Raw genomic sequence first — 13,831 nt, 5'->3', positions numbered from 1 at the left:
ACACAAAGCATTCTGCCCCGAGGTCCAGCCTTGCACGGTGCTTTGCCAGGTGCTCCAGGCCACCTCCCACGCACCCCAAGACAGCGTACATTGGCGGGAATCTGGGGTTCACAAAAAGGCCAGCTCTTGTGAGATGCAAGAATTCAGTTTAATTGGCTATGGTATTCTATCCTTCTCCCTCCCTCTTCCTCACCCACCCCTCCCCAAAGGGAGGGCCAGTCAGCAGCCATTCTGACAGGAAGGCCGTTCTCTGGTCACAGAGAAAAATCAGAGGCAGGGCCCGGGGAGTGAGAGGTCTTGACTATGTGGGGCACGGGAAGGGGGCTGCACCAGAGCCCTGCACTTGCAGACGGGAACAACGGTATTTGGGGAAGGAGGGGATGGGTGCTCAGTTCCAGTTCCCCTTGGTTCTTTGGGAATCTCTTCCTCTTGCCAGGAGGAAACCGATTTGGCGGGCCAGAAAATATCCACTAAAGACTGTGTCGCACTTGAGCAGGAGGTCTGGGAGGAGATGGAGGCCAGGCCCGTGGATAGGGAAGTCCCGGGGAAAGAAAGAACCTGCAGGCGCCAAGTGGTGCGTGGCCTCCCTGCCCCTCAGAATCGCAGTTTCCAGGGCCCTGGCTCCGGCAGGCTCCTGCCCACATGGGCTGCCCAATACTGAGCCACTAAGTGGATGTGGTGGCCTCTCCTGAAGGCGGGTAATGAACACAAGTGACCACGGTGACTGGCTGCCATGCTCTTCCCAAACATGAGATACGAAGGCTCAGCTGGAGGCAAGGGCCCGGGCAACCCCTTCATGTCTGTCACATGCACCTCTGGGCCTGCCCAGCTCCTGAGACTCCAGGGGAAGTCTGCAAGTCAAGGCCGAAGGATGGGAGTGTGCCTGTGTTGCGGTCCTGTGTGGTCCACCCAGCAGGTGCACTCTGGACCCCAGAGCCGTGGCTCAGCATCAGGCTTCTAGATGTGGAATCTGCTGTTGGCCGCCTTCTCCCTGGAGTCTGAGCTTCAGCAGCCCCCTACATCCATGGGGAGGCCTGCGAAAGCCAACATGGACAGGTGCATGGCCAGGTAACCAAGGGAGGCTCTGTCCACTCCTCATTTCTGCCCAGGAAACCACCCAGTCCAATCTCCAGGGGGCAGCTCAAGACAAGGACAAACGCAGGAGCCCAGCTCTACACCAGCTAGGGGCGGAGGGGACGGGAGCAGAGCTGCCCCCCGGGGAGTCATCTGTCACTCATGAAATGGGCATTCTCTGAATGAACGTCCTGGGGAACCTGGGTGGGGCAGCTGGTGGCCAGGGTTCTCCCTGAGCTTGTGTGAGTCCCTACAGCACTGGGATCCATTTGTTGTCCTCGTTGTAGAGAAAGGACTGCTTTCCAGGGAATTCTGGGCTATACGCGGCTGTGAGGCAAGAGAGAGGGAGAGAGAGAGAGAGAGAGACAATATTAAGAGAGCAAAGGCCAGTTACTCAAGCCCCTGTCATTCTATATCAGAGCTGGCACGACCAGGGGTAGTCCTGTCCCGGCCTCTGTATCTTACACATGGGGAGGCAGAGAGGGGAGGGGACTGGCCTGGCTGAGGCAGGACTTGAACTCTGGCTTTCAGCCTTCTTTAACTCCCTGTAACTTCTTTAACAGAAGAAAATTTACAAAAGAGTTTTCTATCAGATTTGAAAAAACTATGGAGTAAAGCAATACTTCGAAAGAAGCAAGGTGTCACCTTGGTGGGGTTTTGTTTTCATTTAGTTCAGAAATTTTCAGAAGGGAAGGGGTGCCTGGCTGGCTCAGTTGATAGAGGCTGTGACTTTTTTTTTTTTTTTTAAGATTTTATTTCTTTTTTGACAGAGAGACAGCGAGGGGGGGCGGAACACAAGCAGGGGGAGTGGGAGAGGAAGAAGCAGTCTTCCCGCCGAGCAGGGAGAGCCCGATGCGGGACTCGATCCCGGGACCCTGGGATCATGACCTGAGCCGAAGGCAGACGCTTAACGACTGAGCCACCCAGGTGCCCCGAGCCTGTGGCTCTTGATCTCCGGGTCATGGGTTCAAGCTCCACACTGGGTATGGAGCCTACTTAAAAAAAGAAAGGGAAAAAAAAAGAAATTTCCAGAAAAGCGAAAGCCATGACAACTGCAGGCACATTCTCTCTAGGAGACCAGGTGCTAGGACCACCTGGGGGTGAATGGAAACTCTCAGACTGATGCTGATTTGGCTAACGAGGGTCCAGGCCGATGAGAGCACCAAGCAGTCCAGACTAATTTGGACCCACCGGAAGCCAAGAAGGCAGATGTTTGCATGGGGCTTCCTCCAGGCCACCCCTCAGGGAAGCCCACCTTGGCGCAGGTGATCATGGCAACAGGAAGTGGTCTGCGCCTGGGCGCCAGGTGTCCCACACTACTGCAGAAGGGAGAAGACCTTCAGGACAAGCTTCTAGAGGCCTGGGTCACAGAGGCTCAGACAAGGATCCTGACTGGGCCCCGGGCCTCCTGGAGACTACCGTGTGTATGGAGTGTTAGTACACCTTTGCCCAGCCAAGCTGAGCTCTACCTGGCCTGACCAGTGACCACCAGGTCCAACCTCTGCAGTCTTCTTGACTGGATTATCATTTCTACATTTCCAAAGCTCTAAGGATGGCTTTCCCCGTCCTGTCCACCTTACATTTTACTCACCTGCATGTGTGGAGAGGAAGGTGTCTCCCCTACCAGACTGACGCCTCTGGGGGTAAGCACCAAGCTAAGTCACCTCTGTCTCCCCAAGGTGGGAGCGTCACCAGTGTTCACCGAAAGACTGAATTACGCAGACCTGCAGCCCCCTCAGCTCTGCCTTCCTCCTCCCACACCACCTGCCTGCCAGCACACCTGTTGGTCCCCAGTGCCACCAGCTCTGGCCGACATAAGGGGGTGGCATAGCTAAGGGGCTCGAAGAGAGCTACAGAGAGGTCAGGGAGTTCAGAGACCAGCTGCTGGAGTAGGTCCCTCACGCTGTTAGCTTCCAGGTAGGTCTCAAAGGTGACAGGGCCCCTCCGTGTCAGCCATCTGGAAAAAGGCAGAACTAGACCGTTCCCAGGAGCTGCTCCAGGGAAGAGTCCCTGGCGTGTCTCGTGACAACAGGGCACGGAGGGCACGGAGGGCACTGAGGGGAGACAGCCTGCTGCTCTGGCCTGCAGCTCTCTCACTGTGGCTCAGCGTACAACTTGCTCTCCGGGCCCTTCCCAGCTGTCAAGTGGTTCGGCCAGAGTGACCTAGACATTTCTAAGAATGTGCCATTGTTGGACAATCTAACAAAAGCTATGGCCCCTTTCTCCAAAAATTAGTGTCTTCGTGCCCCAAGTCTGCAGGCAAATTCAGGGTCACAGACCCCTCTGGAACCCATCTCTGAGCCTCTTGGACATCCATGGTCATTGGTTACAAATCCCTGGCCTGGATTAACTCTAAGAGCCCCTCCACCTAAAAACAAAAAACCCCTTTCATACTCCAAAGGTGCAAGCTTAAAAGTCTCCCAGATCGACTCTAACCTCTGTAACCTGTTTGGCAAACAGCCTATAAATCAGTGACATCTGATGGCCCAGGAATGACAAACAATCCCAGATCTGGTTTTTATAGTCATTTAAAACACTCCTCTGACCTGGGCCCGGCAGGCCTGGCTGGGACGGGGCCGCTGTCCACCGGCTGGTGCTGGACACGAAGGACGCAGAGGAGATGAAGTGCCTGGGGGGCCCCGCGTAGTCCACGATCTCGTACTGCCCAGGACCTGGGAGGGGCGGCTTCGGGGGCAGGGGCAAAGGCTGCGCCGAGAAGTTCAGGATGGGGTTTTTCCTTCAAAAAAGACAATATGCGAAGATAGCACTCAAGCAGTCTGTCAACCAAGCCGAGACCTGGCGGGTACGGAGTTGTCTGCATGAGGACCCTCAGGCACCAGGAGACCTGGGCGGAGCCTGGCTCCGCTGCTTGTGAGGCGGTGGGGGGGAGGGGGGCCCGGAACCTCACTTTCCCCTTCTGCACGATGGCGGATTCACAGGACTAAACTCATAGGCTTGTTGTCAGGCTGCAAAGAGATGATGCACCTCCAGCAGTCATTGGGGGAGGGGGAGGCAGCACAGAGTGAGAGCACAGTAGGCACTTTACAGATGTCGTTGCTGAACTGGTCAGGAAATGGGACAAGGCCTCCTGAATTCTAGGGATTTGCCACTCCAGATCAAGAGACCTGGCCAGCATTGACATTTCAGAATCCTACTAAATGTCTTCCTGGCAAGGCAGGATGTGCGAGTGGGAAAATACGTGGTTGGAAATCAAGAGCCCTCTGCCTCACACTTACCATTTACACTGAAATTGTTCCTTTCCGGGTTTATCTCCTTGCCCTTCAGGAAAAGGAGTCTTTTACGTCCGGCATTGAGAGACTACATGAAAGGTCAATGGAACCCATGCTGGAGCCCGAGCTCTGTCGCTAATTCACTCTGGGCCTCAGTCTCCCCATCTGCAGAATGAGGAGATTGGATATGATATCCTCTAAGGTCCCTTCCAGCTATGACCAGGCCATGGTTCAAAGAGGTCCACTGGTTGCCCAGGGAATTCTGGGATTGTTCTGGGAATCCCACTCCTCTCCCGGCCGTGCAGTAGAAGGCTGCCCACCCCCACTCACGTCTGAGGCTTCGTCTAAGGTCTTTCACCAAAAGGAAAGGGAAAGTTCTTACGGCACCGAATAGCCACAGGAGACTCACCCCAGCTGGCAGCCAACCCACCCAAACAGAGGAGGGGACCGGGATTCCTGGCCATTGGTGCCCTGCTGCCCTTTGGCCAACACCTTTGGAAGCGAGGGCATTTTTAAACTCAGAGAGCTAGAGGGGGCCTAGGGATGTCTTATCCAACCTCCTCATTGTGCTAAAGAAATTGGAGCCCAGAGAGAGGAAGCGAGTCCCCCAAAGTCACCGAGCCAGTGAGTGGTAATACCAGCTCCAGAACTCAAGTCTCAAGGGCCTAGCAGTTTGGGGAAGGCATCACGGCCGAGGGGAACCTTTGAGATTTCGAGTCATGCAGACCGGCATCTGAATTCCAGTCATCCCACTTACTGGCTGTGAGACCTCAGACAAGTCCCTCGACCTCTCTCTCCCTGCAGCAAGGAGCAACAACACTTGGTGAGTGGAGAAAAGAAGGCCCTTGGCTTTGCACCAGCCCACAGTAAATGCTCAATAAAAGCAGCTGTTGTTAGTAGGATGGCCCTGCAAGCCCGCTGCTTGGTCTCAGGGCAGCAATGGAGCCTCAGAAAGAGGCTAGGGGGCCCCTTGCACAGAGTCACCCTGGGGCAAGCTGGCCACTCCCACTGCCAGGCTGTTGAAAGTCATCGTCAATCTGCTTGAGGCTCACATCTCAGGACAAACGGACAGCTGGCTGGGATGCTTATATTTAGAACAAAGGTGCCCACAGGAAAAGGAGAAAAAAACCATGCCTCTTTCTTGCCCTCCAGCTGACATGGAAGAACTAGTTGTAGTGTGTGATCAACCACCTCTCCCCTTAGAAATGAAAGCAGGCTTCTCCTTGTTCTGGCTTGTGTCACCCCTTCAAAGCACCCCCAGAAATTTGATGAGTGTGGGACTGGCATCACTGAGAGATAGGCTTGAGTCCTAAAAGCTGGAGCCAGAATGAGCCAACCACTACATGAGGTCATCCCAGGGGTCTGGGTCTCCCCCGGGCCCCATTCTTTGAGAAGGCCATAAGGTGTCTACTCTCCTAACTGGGGACAGTTTGCAGGAGGCTGGGCCAGTGTCTCATCAGGATTCTTGGCAAGAGGGCCTAGAGAGATTCCTTGTCCTCCACCCCATCCACGTGCCCAGGAGAGGCTCAGCACCGGCAGCTCGGCTCTCTGGATCTTTAAAGAGCACCAGCCACGTGTGCAGCCATGTGCCAGGCACTCTGGGGAGTCCAGACTGTTCTATGCTAAGACACAGACCCTGAATGCTCCCAAGGGCTTGGTAGTCCCCCTGCTAGTGACAGTCATGGCTGGTGATTAAGGAACTACAAGCTCTGCACCCACACAAACTTGGGTTTGAATCCGCACTCACTAGCCGTGTGACCTTAGAGAAGTCTCAGCCTCCCTAAGGCTCCGTTCCTTTATCTATGAAATGGGCGATAATAATACTTTCCATCCAGGTTTCTTATGAAGATTAATGGGTGCTTTACTTGTATTATTTTTTTTAAAGCAAGAAATATTAGAAGAGAGGTAAAAACACTGCACTGGGGAGTGGGGTCGGAGGGGTGGGGGGATTCCAATTACGTGAATCCAGAACTCTACCCTAGAAGAGCTAACATTTGCCCAGCAAGGTAAGCAGGAATTCTTCAGGTAGAAAAGGGCACAGAGGAAGCAGCAGGGGCAAGAGCATGGACGAGGCATGAGCTGCAGCTGCATGTGGCAGGAATTGGGACAACGAGGCAGACACTACGGAGCCTCCTAGACTGCCTTCAGCCCTCAATGCACCCATGACTTTTAGGATGTCCACCTGTTTCTGACCATCCACCCTCACAAACCCCGATGAGAAGCTAAATGAATAGCTCCTATTTATGGCCTCTCCATCCAGCCTAACCTCCCATGCCACTTGCTCCCATTTGACCTTCCGGAAACCCCCAACACAACACTGTTCGACCACGCCTTGCCTTTGCCTGCGCTCTTCCTTCTGCCAGGATCACCTCCTTTCCCTGCCAACTCTGATCAGTCTTCACATCTCACATCCTTCCGGGAAATTTCTGTGGCCCCTGCCCTCCCCCTGCCCATTGCCCTTCCTGGGGCTCCACAGAGCAGCATGGCTCCTGGAGTCAGCTGGACCTGCATGCCACTCCTTGCTCCACCTCCTTCATCTGTACTCTATGTAACAGTACTGTCCTGCAGGGGAACTGGCAGCGTGACGCTAGGTGACATCCACAAAAGCTCTTAGCTCAGCGTGGCTGGGCCCTCGATACATTCTAGCCCTTCTTCTTTTCTTTGTACAGAACATGCTAGGTTTTCTAACGCTCTTTACGTGCCTAGCTCTTTAAGGCGGGGGACTGCATCTGATTCATCTTTGAGGCCCCATCCCTATTCCCCAAGACATTTGCTGAACTGCAGAGAAAAGCAGAGGGGTCTCAGCAAGTCGGGGAGCCCAGACATCTGAACCCTACCTGACAGTTTTAACATCGTTTGGGGCTGCTCCCTCCACGGCGGGGTGGGGCTGGGCAGATCACAAAGGTCATGCTGGATCAGACCCAGGGCAGCCCTCAGTGCATTGTGACCGGGGCTTTTATGAGCCTCATTGCTCAGTTATAAAAGCCAACCTGGTCCTGCCCCGTAGAAAGAAAACATCTATCAAAGGCTCTGAGTTGGCCACAACTGGATTAAGTATGTTTGCAACTCCCAATGTGAACTGTTTGCAAATCGCCCAAGAATAATGAATGTCTCTGAGGACTCAGCAGGTCACTCGGGGAAGGCATCCGAGACCCTCGGGACACTCCCAGGCACCAATTCACTCTGCCTCGGGGATTCCCAGGGTTGGGAGGGATAAAGGGGCAATTTTTTCTCATCATTAAAGGGCAGCCGGTTGCCTCTGGGGTGGAATGCAGCATCTGTTTAACAGGGTAGAGGGTGACAGATTACAACTGCTTGGGAAGAAGCATCCCATATCTAATTGAAAATCCCAGGGGAACTTTAGGTGGGCCATGATAATTACCCAAATTGGCGCGGGGCCAACAGGGTTTGATTCTTCAGCTCTGGCTGTGGCAGGACAGCGTGTCTGTGCAAAACCAGTGGCTTAGAAACTCCAGGAAGCAGATCAAGGGTTAGAAAGATGTCAGTGGGCGTTTCTCCTCCCTGCTGGCGAGCGTGTGTGGAAGGCAGCACCCGGGAGGGACCAGTTTGATCTCTAAAAAGCCCTTATCCTGACTCACCCTGATTCACTGACTCATCACTGTGACGGTATTGAAGACCTGAAGCGGACACCTCACTTATCTTCGAAAGCCCCCCCTGTAAGCCGATAAATGCTCTTAGCTTTGCGTCGGAAGGTGGCCACTGCAAAGAGACAGCTGTGCGCTGTTCTTCAGCTAGGGAGCCCAGACACGGTCATCCGAACATCCTGCCAGCCCTTAGCACAGCACCTGCCCTCCGGGGGCCACTCAAGAAGCAGCAGGTGAGTACAGACGACCCGCTCACATACCTCAATAAAAATACAAGTTGCGTGTATCGAAAGCTTACCGTGCGCCAGACCTGGTGAGTTCTGGGGGTTATCTTATGTTATCCTCGCAAGCACATTACCAAGTGAACCCTACCTGACAGTTTTAACATCGTTTGGGGCTGCTCCCTCACAATTTGCCGAGTTGAATTTGAATTCCTGGGAGTTAAGGGGCCCCCTCCCCACCCCCAGGATCCCAGAGCTGGGGAGTGGGGAAGGGCGGTTCAGTGCTGGTCTGACCCGGAGCCTGTGCATACACACATCCCCTAGGCCACATTGCCTCTGTAGCTCATTCTCAGCTCTGGGGGCCAGAGGGGGAGAGCGGAGACAAGACAAGCCCATGCCTGGCCCCCTGCCGGCCTCCCAAGCACATCACCCAACCCTCAACTCCCTGGGCTTCACTTTTGTTGGTGGGTAACAGGGGACCAGCCATTCTAGGGACAACTCATATCGCCCGATTCTTCCTGCATCCTCAAGAAAGCAGAGCCTAAAGGTTACTTTTGCAAGCTGGGACCCTCCCCCAAAATAAGGAGCCAAGCACTGTAATTCAAGACAAATAAGGAACCTGGGCTGCTTGCACTAGCCACAAGGAAACCCAGTGATGACTCTCAGGTTCTCTGCCACTGCCCCATGCAGCCCTGGAGAGCGAATAGTGCTCAGACTTGGTGTGGATGAAGTCTCAACGAAGTTACATAGAGATGGGGAAGAAACAACACAGACTTTCTTAGGGGCCTGATGATCCCAGCAGGTGCCCGTCCCCCCCCCCCCCCTCCTGCCACTCCTGTCCCTCTCTTCCCTTCAGGGACACAGAAGAGGAAACAGAATTCTAATTTGAGAGACTGGAGTCTGGATACCCCCTCAATAGAGGGTATTTAGCTGTATCTTTGCTTTATATTAACTCATTTCTTCATCATTGAACATAAACCAATGGATGTTTGTTTAGATCACCCCAGAGCACACTTGAGTTTTATCTTCTTGTTTTTTAAGTATAATTACAGATTTCTCAGCTGTATCCTTTCCATGTCAATTAAAAATGTATGTATTTTGGGCCTTCTTTGTGGGTCCAGGCTGGTTCCGTGTTCACTGCCCCTAGTATGTGCTCCTGAATGACATGGTGAGCAAACCCGGGGGCCTGGAGTGTCAGAAATGGAAAGACCTCCCCCTCTTTTCACACATAAAGAAATAAGGCCCACGGAGGTGCTGAGAGCAGCCCCAGACCATGGGGGAAGTTAACACAAATGTCCTGCCCAGGGCACCATGCACTCACCAGGGGGACCCCAAGTTTAGGAGACACTGGGTTTAATAAATTTCTTTACTTCAGGACATCTCATAGCCTTTAATTAGGCCAGGCACACAGTGATGCTCCCAGGGGCAGAGGGTTCGTATTCAGGGCTTCCTAGACTTGTTACCAAAGATCTGTCATTCACAAAGCATCACAAAACAGCCAGCGATCCCCAGACACCCCCAGACACACCAGCACCACTGCACTGCACCCAGCTAGAAAGACTGCCCTCCGGATCTGTGTAGCCAACAGCCTTGGGACCACATGATCCAGCATTTTGTTGCACGTGCCTCTGCTTTGCTCTGGAGTCATTCCCAGGTGAACCCAGCTGAAGGTATGTATGGTGCCCTGTTCACCCGAGCACCCCCACAGCCTCCAGCACAGACCCAGAAACCGACAGAGCCTGTTGACTGACAGGTGCAAATGCCATAAAATGAGAATTATTTCAAACCGCTTGTCCAAACTTTAGCAAACGCCGAATGGCACTTCTCTGGGGAAAGCAGCTCAACACTGAGTGTTCTCTACTCTCCTTTTCACTACCTCCTCGAGGAGCTTCCAGATTCAAGCTAGGGGCCTGAGTGGCTATGCCAAAGAGGAGCTGTACCCTATTTGCTCATATGCCTTGGATACCGAATAGCAACATCTATAATGATAAAATTCTCATCTAACCCTCACAGAACCCCTATGAGATAAGACTCTTCTCTCCACTTACTAACATGGAAACTGAGGCTCAGAGAGAAGCCTCTGCAAGGGACAGAGCTATGACTCACACCCAGTTCTGCTAGCTCCAAAGCCTGTCCCCTTACCCACTCTATTTGCTGGCAAAGCAGGGGAAATGTGGTGTGCAGTGACACCCTAAGCCCGCCTGGAGGTGGGGGACCCCGACGTTCAGAGAGAGCCTGCTCCTGGAGACCGTCCTACCCCAGTTTTGAGCCCTGGAGCCTGTGAGGGGTCAACCTGCAGAACCCAAGAGCCAAAGGGCAGATGGGACTTGCCCAGTGGATTCCATCTGAGCTCTGAATCCCTTTTCCAGATTGGCAGGTTCTTGTCTTGCTCCTCTCCCCAATCCCGTCTCCTTGTCCTGCGCTGGAGGTCAGAGTAGGCTCGATGTTGCCAGCCTCTCTCGGTTGCTTGGACTTCTGACCCACTGTGTGTATGAGCCTGGCTACCCGCCTGACCCCCAGGGGCCAATCCTGCCTGGAGAGGAATATACTGGGGTGAGGTCTTAAATGGTGATAGGCAGCCTGACCTTATAGTTAGTTCTAGTTCTAGAACCATCTGAGGAATAAATAAGCCCTCTGAGTTCTTGAATCTGTTTGATGAAACTAGTATTAAATGCGTAGGGTACTAATCATGTTAACACAAATCCCCAGCTTCACTTTTTAAATTTGTGCTAATATCGTCACCATTTGGACCTACTCCATGCCAAACCTATGCTATAAAATCTGAAAGCAACACTATGAGGCATGAATTTATCCCCACTTTACTTCACAGATGAGACCATGGAGGCTCAGAGGGCTTAGTACAGTGCCTTAGGTCACACTGCATGAAAACAGCAGAGCTGAAGTTCAAATCCAGCAGATCCGACCAATTCCACGGTCTACACTTCCAACCTATCAGTACAAAACTATGACAGCCCCATGCTGCTGTATATCTTGCCACCCCAGTGAAGATTTTATGTTATAAAAGTAGAATAATGTCAGCACCAGGAAAGCACATCATCAGGAGAGATGTGGAAAGATCCAGCTAGTCCTGAGCCTGATTCCCAGTGGCATTTCAAGTTAGCTGTGTGCACATAGGCAAATCCTCAGCCTCATTGCAGCCTAGCTTCCCAGTTTCTGAAGTAAGAATAATAATTCTTACAATAGGGTCATTGCGATGGTTGAGTAAGAAGCTAAGTTGCTGGCACATAGTAGTTGCTCAATAAATATTATGCATTAAATAAGTATTTATTGAGCACCCACTATGTCAACGAGGGCCCCCGGAGAGTGACCTGGAGTTGTGTCCTGCCAACCAGAGACACCCCTTTCTTTTCCGCTTATGTTAGGTCCTTCCCCAGAACCTCCTTTCCAAAGAAAGATCAGAATAATCAGGACTCACGGGATAAGAGTCTTTTTCAGAATCTTGGTGTGATCATTGGGGTTGTAATACCCAGGTCCCGGGCCTGTTGACGTCAGTTTTAATCCACGTCCAGTTTTTGATTTAAAACAAGACATTAATACCTTTGGCGACTGCTTCACAAGGGATTCGTTGATATTATAATGCCCTAAGAAGAAAGACATTTTAAAACAGGATAAGGAACTCTTCTCAAGTTAATGAAAAGCAATGCCTCACACCTAAGAATACATTTAATATTATAAGGGGCTATCACTCCACGATGGTCTGATGGAAGGGCTGCCTGAAGTAACTGAAAATTACACTCACCCTTTAGGAAACATGCTCACAGCAGCCCAGCTAGGTGTGTCATTGTCACCTCCATTCTAAAGAGGAGGAAAGGGAGACTTGGAGATATTGAATAGTTTTGCCAAAAAGATTTCATCTAATTTGGAACTAAGCCCGGCTTCCTCCTCCATAAGGTAAGAATAATTCTTCCAACAACAGGGTGGTTAGGATAGTTGAGTAATACTGAAGTTCCTGGCACATAGTAGGCATTTAGTAACTATTATGCAATCCACAACTATTTATTTAGCACCTACTATGTGGACCCAGGGCCACCTGTCTCCAAAGTCCATGCTTTCCCACCATGCCTTCTTTCAAGAAACCGTGAGAGAATAAAATGAATCTGGCTGCGCACAAAGCTTCACGAGGAAGAGAGGGTTCTGGGCTGGGGGAAGAGGAAGTAGGGTCAACCCTAAATTGTCGGGAGCCCCGTCGATGGGTGCAGGCGTTTTTGGAGTGCAAAGAGGCAGTACTGAGCAATAGTCTTGAGGATGTCTGATCCTCTGACTCAGCCTTCCCATTACTTAGAAATTAAGGAAATTATTCAACATCCGGGAAAGCTCTAAGCATAGAGACGCACACCAACAGCAGTAGCCGCAGTGTGAGAAGGGGTACGTGGCCAGAAGGCCCGAGACCAGGGGCCCTGTGCTGGGACTAGCAGCCCGGTCTGATAAATATGGAGACCATAAAGCCGCATGGCCATGTTTCTGAAAATAAAGGTGAGTGAAAACAATGCCTACAAGTCCCTATATACTATGATGACATCTAGGGACAAATGGATCCGCCTGAATAAAAATAGGTGGGAGCCCAGAAAAGTGGTAGCATTGTGGGTCGGAAAAATATTTCAAGTTTTCTAAGCATTGTAAGATTGATTTCGTTTTAAATAAAATGTACTCTTCCATTGCAAATGTACTGAAAACAACAATATGGCGCATTAGCAAGTTAGTGTATTAGCGAGATTCTATTTAAATGATCATACCCAGTGGTGGCAAAGGTGAGGAGAAACAGGTGCCTCATAGAAGCAGGAGGAGAAATTACCTCTCTGCTGACGAACAGTTTGGTCACCAAAAAAAAAAAAAAACAAAAACCCAAAACTTAAATATTTTACATACTTTTGACTTAGCAATTTCACTTTAAGCAATTAATATAAGGAAATAATCTTGATTGTACCCAAGCTGTGAGCTATAAGGATGTTTGCTGCCTAAAACAACCTACATTTCCAGTAAGAGGCCATTTGGTCCTTAACTTACAGTACCGCCATGCAATGGAATACCATACATCCGTTTCAAAAATGATATTCTTAGGAGGTTTCTTAATAACATGAAAAGATGTTCCCAATATATGCTTAAGTTTAAAAAAGGCAAATGTCCAGTATAGCAATATTTATAATATTGGTATACTCTCTCATATTTTGTTTCTTTTTCTCTCATGACTGTGTAAATGTGTATATTTTCTATATATATACAAAATATATATTTTTTCCCTTCCACAGAAAGGTTAAAGCAACCCCTTGATTATCAAATTCTGAAAAGCAGAAGCAAGGAGAGAAAGACACTCATGTTCCTGCGGCCCAGAGAGAACCAAGGGTAAGCACTGGTCTTTATTTCCTTCTCGTCTTTTCCTGAGTGTGGTTGGAAGACTACACAGTGTTGATCTCACAGTGCAATTCCCATTCTGAAACCCATGTTTTTCTTTTTTTAAGATTTTATTTATTTATTTAATTGATAAAGAGAGAGAGACACAGCGAGAGAGGGAACACAAGTAGGGGGAGTGGGAAAAGGAGAAGCAGGCCTCCCGCCAAACAGGGAGCCTGATTGTGCGGCTTGATCCCAGGACCCTGGGATCATGACCTGAGCTGAAGGCAGTCACTTAACCAACTGAGCCACCCAGGTGCCCCATGAAACCCACGTTTTTCAAGTGACTCTT

At 51.0% G+C, this 13,831-nt stretch overlaps 1 protein-coding gene across 1 annotated transcript in view; it reads right to left on the bottom strand.

The window, feature by feature from the left end:
- Positions 1-486: 486 nt before the first annotated feature.
- Positions 487-13,831, bottom strand: part of STPG1 (sperm tail PG-rich repeat containing 1) — a 43,441-nt gene continuing 30,096 nt past the window's right edge. Inside the window, exons 6-8 of the mRNA XM_035020216.1 lie at positions 11,567-11,732; positions 3,621-3,811; positions 487-1,401 (exon numbers count right to left, since the gene is read on the bottom strand). Of these exons, the coding sequence (XP_034876107.1) occupies positions 1,325-1,401; positions 3,621-3,811; positions 11,567-11,732 (434 nt within the window). The 3' untranslated portion in view covers positions 487-1,324. The remainder of the gene's footprint in view (positions 1,402-3,620; positions 3,812-11,566; positions 11,733-13,831) is intronic.

This window comes from Mirounga leonina, unplaced genomic scaffold (genome assembly GCF_011800145.1).
Source record: "Mirounga leonina isolate KUSES-001 unplaced genomic scaffold, KU_Mleo_1.0 Mir_173, whole genome shotgun sequence".
NCBI classification, from domain to species: domain Eukaryota; kingdom Metazoa; phylum Chordata; class Mammalia; order Carnivora; family Phocidae; genus Mirounga; species Mirounga leonina.
The sequence above is the reverse complement of the archived record's forward strand: the minus strand, read 5'-3'. Positions and strand labels throughout refer to the sequence as shown.